Raw genomic sequence first — 6,000 nt, forward strand, 5'->3', positions numbered from 1 at the left:
GTACTGTTGCCTCGCTAAATTAATAAAAGCATCCATTTGCTGCATATAAAACAATACAAGTCAGAAGAACTACCAGACGACTTACGTATAAGAGTAAGAAAATAGCAGAAGACTTACATGGTCGGTCAGCCATTCTAAGGGGGTTCGGAGGACCTGATAAAACCGACTTGGACATCTACGTGGTTTTTTTTTCCAGAGGCAGTTTATAAGAACTGCAAACACAAAATGTAAATAATTAATCATTTTTTTTCAAGACCTGTTTTATAGGACATTCCAACAGCTTACGGATCTTCTTCCAGCCATTCAGTGAGCTCCTTCGACTTCTTCTTGTCATAGGGTGCAAAAGGATCATAGCCTCGGCCAACCTTTTTGTTTGGAATGATCTGTTTGGTAGTGCTGTTTCCCTTAAAAGGAGTTTGCTGTGTGGGAGCAAGTTTCCTTTCTCGCTCACTTTTTTCACGGAGATTCACCATAGCAGTCTCCTTCTTTGTCTGCCTTCTAGCTTCCTCCAAGAGTAAATCTGAAGCAGTGGGTACTTGTTTGTCCAATATAAGAACGCTAGGTTCATCACTCGGTAAGTCGTCTGCAGGTTTCACAAGACAGAGCTCTGTCGAGGAACTCGGTTCTGTAGTAACACTCGGTTCTTTGGCTTCTTTCTGTCCTGCTTTCGCCCCATTCACACTTTCACTCTGCAATTTCGAGTTCACAATGTGTTTATAAACTATTAACCAAAGATCAAATTCACACATGAAATAAACTATTAACCAAAGATCAATTTCGAGTTCACAATGTGTTTATAAACTATTAACCAAGGATCAAATTCACACTAGAAACAAAGCACACATGTTCAGAATCAACGCATACAATGGTTCATCAAAGCACACGAGAAACAAAACACATCAGTTCTGACTCTTCCTAACACTTTGCCTAGTGACTCTCTTCTCTGCAATTTTGGGAGAGGTTTTGGTACTAATCCCGGGTTCGTGCATAGGTTTTGTAAGTTGAAGATCATCAGATGAACTCCCTTTTTTGGTGATTCCCACCTTCTTCTCCACAGCTCCCATCCTATCCCCCAGCAACTTGATCTCCCTAAGGCACGTCCCAAAGCCATCACTCATGGCATCAGATATGTCCTTGAAGGCCCTTTCAATCTGCTCTTTCTTCATCCCAAAGCCATCACTACCCGCTGCAGGTGCCTCAGCAGAAACAAAAGACCCTTTACGAGCTTTCTTCCTAGGTCTGCTACTTTCTTCCTTCACAACACTCTCTGACTTCACTGGACTCACTTTCGTCTTCACTGGACTCACTTCTATCTTCACAACCTTGTGAGTACCGGTGACTTGCCAACAGTCCATGGTCCACTTCCATCCAGGATCATTAAACATGACTTTAATTATGTTATCCGCGGCAGGATTCTCTACGTCTCCGTCCCATTCTGGAAACATTTCATCAAGGTCCTTCTGAACAAAGTTGTTCACGTTAATCTGCAGTAAATAAAAGATATAAACTTAGCTGTTTGACGGATTAACAAAGATGGACGTCTTCCAACAAATAGACTTCTCAGACGACTTAAAGTTAAGCCGTCTGGAAAGTCTTCCAACAAAATGACTACCCAAACGACTTAAAGTTAAGTCGTCTGAGTGGTCTTTTTGTTGGAAGACTTCTCAGACGACTTAACTTTAAGTCGTCTGGGTAGTCTTTTTGTTGGAAGACTTTTCAGACGACTTAACTTTAAGTCGTCTGAGAAGTCTTAGGGAGTGAAGTTAATTACCTGTCTGTTGATAGCCGACTTAAAACATCTGCGTCGTCCTTGGCCACCCTTGTAAGCCAGCAACAGTGGAGACAGTCTGTCTGGTACGGGAGACCCATAATTAGTACCCAATTCTGGCATAGCATAGTACGCCCACACCTGGAGGACTGTATAAACCCATCAACAGTGTAACCTGTTTGCGTCAAGTCTTTTGCCTTCAGAGAATTCACCAGCACCTTAAACGACACTCTCCCCCATGGATAATTCTCAAAATTTTCTAAATCCATCACTAGCCTTGCAAGACTAGCCGGTGTAGCGGTTGAGAACTTTTTCCCTTCAATGTATCCTGCGTAGATGGCAAGGTATCCCAGCCGCTTGCGATCATCCCGAGACCACTCGTCGCATCTGTAAAATGCTTCTGTTATCTGTTCAATACTTGGCCCAATATCAAGATCAACACCCATCTTCTCCCAGAATGCAGCCATCTCCTTCGTAACCTCACACCTTGGATTTTTCAGGTCCTTGATGTAATCGCAGTTCAGAACAGTGAGGTGTCAAACTCTATCAGTGAAAACCTCACAGGTTGTGAAACGACGGGACTCCAGCGCTCAAACTTCTTCTTGATGTCCAGCTGGAAACAGAGAATAAAATGTACCAGCCTTGAAGTCCAACCAAAGCCAATCTCCTTGAACTTGATGAACATTCCCAACTTCGACGCCTTCAGACCCTAATATTCGTCAGCTGTGAGACAATCACATAGAGCTTTAAACAACTTCGTGTCATCAGAATGATATGAAATGCTCCTGATTGCTGCGGGCTCTTCTCCTAATGTAAACATCCTCAGCGGGAGTTCTGGTAAATCCATTTTAAGGCCTGCAAACAATCACAAACAATCACAAACAACCATCTCAAACACATAGGTAGCGCACTATTCTAAATACTATTGAATACTTGCAGACGACTTCCAGGAAGTGAGAAGACTACTTGGTTCCATTCCTGAAAGTCTTCTACGAAGTCTTACTCTCTGGACGACTTACATGTAAGTCATCCAGAGAGTAAGACATCGTAGAAGACTTCCTATAAGTCGTCCGAGTAGTCTTTCAGTAAAAGACTACAACAATCGTCACAACCGACCTCCTACAGATCTCAAAATCTTGTTGCGCATGCATATCTGAATAAATAGAAAAACCATATTTTAAACAAAAGACGAATGACTTATAGTCGGAGAAGATATTGTCGGAGAAGATATGGTCGGAGAAGATGTGGTCCCAAGCGGTTACAGATCTGGAAATCGAAGGGAAAAGAAGAATCAATACTACAATTTTTAGGGTTTTCTGGCGGCTAAACACCTTAAGACATGAGAAATAACATACCGGCGGCGGAGTTTGGCAAACGAGATTTCAGATCTGAAAAATAAGGAAGCTGATGGTCAGTTTAAACTACGAAAATACTCTACGGCATGAAGAAGAAACGAGATTCGTTGTAATCGGAGAGATTACCGGCGAAGAGAACGGCGGAACACGATCACAGTAGGGTTTTCGTCTTGTCGCCTTCGAAATCGCCTTTGGAGAGAAACGGCGCTAGGATTTCGTAAAGTTGTGAAAAAGTGAAAAAAATAGTTTTTATATGTCCGGTAAATGATCCGGTTAGGTTAAAACGTACATTGGTAAAATTAAAGGTTCGGTACGATGTGGACAACTGAAATATAAATCTTCTGGGTAAAATTATTCACCAGACGACTGAAATATAAGTCGTCCACACCCTAAACATAACCCCTAAACTTAATTATCTAATTAAGCACTTCATAAAATCAAATCAAACTTGAAAAGTGATTACTATACACAGAAATAAACACATATAGGTGAAAATTAATTTTTGAAAAAAACATTTCAGCTTTCCAAAATCTAACCCTAAGAATACATACAATACTACAACATATGTTTGCCAAACCCTTAAACCAGAGAATATCATGATTCACTACTTCCACTCATCTATCTTGAAAACAAATCAATTTTATCATATCTTAATTTATATCACTTAAAACTGTTTATAATTACATGATTTTTATGTTTCACTCATCAAAATATTTTTTACAAAATTTATAAATTATTTTTAAGATAAACTGGTACTAGACGACTTACAAAAAAGTCGTCCAGACGACTTCCAACTTCTCAGACGACTTACTGAAGCTATACTCGTAAAAATGACTTCTGTTTTTTTTGTTTGGTCACAAGGGGTTGAGCTGTAATTTCACAAGGCTTTTAGGTTAGTTTTCCATTTGATTCAAGTTTGGGTATATAATTGGGGTTAAAATCAAGTTGTGCGTTAGTTTTGGCAAATTCCCTTAAATATAAACTAGATTTTGATCCGCGTGCCCGCGCAAGTGTATATTTAAAAAATATGATGCTATTTGTTTTTATGTCACTATTTAGGGTTGGACAACAAACTAGAATTCGAAGAACCGAACCGATCCCAATCCGAATAAATAGTATCAAATCCGAACATAAATTGATTAAATATCCAAATTATTCAAAATTTTGGTATTTGAAGAACTGAAACCTAATCTGATCCGAACCGAATTTCGTTTTTGTAATTAATTATTTTTGGATTTAATATATATACAAACATCCAGAAGATATATGATACTTTTAAGTTCGTTTAAATACTTGAAAATATATACAAATAATCAAACGTAAATATCTAAAATAGTTAAAATATACTCAAAAATCCAAAAATTCTTAAATATTTATTAATTTTCTATCCAAATATTTAAACCAAACCAATTTATATGTTAAATTGGGTACTTTGACATATGTTATTCAAATTTATATGTAATATATTCTATTGTTTATAGATTTTTAAAAAATTAAAGCATATAATAAATTTTAATTTTTTTAAAATAATTTAAATTTGTTATCTAAATCTGAACCGAATCCTCAAAGATCTGAACCGAACCTGAAATCCTAAACAGACCCGAAAACGAACCCGAACGCCCACCCCTAATGACTATTATATATCTTATATGTGTCATGGTAGTTTACAAAAATATGTGTTATCATATAACTAATCATATTTTATACGTACCATCAAATAAGTAATCTTATAATTAATAATATTTTATACGTACAATCATATAACACTACAAGAAAACATATTTTTTACTAGGGCAGTATTCGTTGTAAATTCATCGTAAACGGGGTGTTACGACGAATTAACCTCGAAAGACGTTTCGTTGTTAAACGTCCGTAGTAACGGAGGTTTCGTCGTAAACGACTCGTTACGTTTACGACGAAATCTATTCCTCGTAAAGCGCAAGGAAAGAATTCGTCGTAAACGACACGTAAGATTTCGTGGTAAAGCCCACGTAATGATTTCGATGTAAAGCACACGTAAATACTTTCGTTGTAAATCACTCGTAAACATTTCGTCGTAAAACCCTCGTAAATCTTTCGATGTTAAATCACTCGTAAACATTCGATGTAAACTCCATGTAATGTTTATGAGGAGTTTACATCGATTCTTATTATATTATTATTAATTAGTATATAATAAATTTTAATTTATATTTAATATTCAGAATTTAAAATAATTTAAATTTTAAAACGAAATATTAAATTAAAAAACATATTTTAAAAAGGCATTTAAAATTCATACAATAATATTTAAATTCATAATACAAACATAAATATAAAAAAAACTGCATATCCTCGAAGTAGTTGGTGGGGTTGCTCGGCTGTTGACGGGTTGGATCGGACTCTTGGGGATCTCGTACTGGCAACCCAAGAGCTGCTCGTCTCTCACTCAACATTCTCTGCATAACCGGGTTTCCCATGGCCATCACGTCTAGCAAATCCTCAAGAGAGTCTAAACGAACCTGCTGGCTATCCATTCGAGCCTTCATCTGAGCAGTCTCTTCATCCCGTCTCGAAGTGTATGACGAAGTTGCCCTTGCGACTTCGTTAACAGAGCCTATACCGACTATCCGTCCCTTCTTTTTAGGAGCCACCTATAAAATCAAAACATATATTAATATAGTTAATTATGTTAAAATATTTAAAATAATGTAAACAAAAATTTTAAGTTGTACCTCTACGGAGATTCTGTCGACCTCTTCGGTGGACAATGTGACTGGTAATCCATCGGGAGACTCCTGGGTTAGTTGCGTCTCCCGTTCTTCAATCCGACCAGCCACTGCTTGGAAGAGTTTCTCAGATGCATGATCAACAAAAACTACGTCGGATGTGGCGTGA

At 37.6% G+C, this 6,000-nt stretch overlaps 1 protein-coding gene across 1 annotated transcript; it reads right to left on the reverse strand.

The window, feature by feature from the left end:
* Positions 1–281: 281 nt before the first annotated feature.
* On the reverse strand, positions 282–2,235 carry LOC106373227. The gene is made up of 4 exons (XM_013813435.2): positions 2,041–2,235; positions 1,772–1,909; positions 921–1,484; positions 282–689 (listed from the first exon to the last, which is right to left on the reverse strand). The coding sequence occupies exons 1-4, from the start codon at positions 2,233–2,235 to the stop codon at positions 282–284; spliced, it is 1,305 nt and encodes a 434-aa protein (XP_013668889.2).
* Between the last annotated feature and the right edge of the window lie 3,765 nt (positions 2,236–6,000).

This window comes from Brassica napus, chromosome C1 (genome assembly GCF_020379485.1).
Source record: "Brassica napus cultivar Da-Ae chromosome C1, Da-Ae, whole genome shotgun sequence".
NCBI lineage: Eukaryota > Viridiplantae > Streptophyta > Magnoliopsida > Brassicales > Brassicaceae > Brassica > Brassica napus.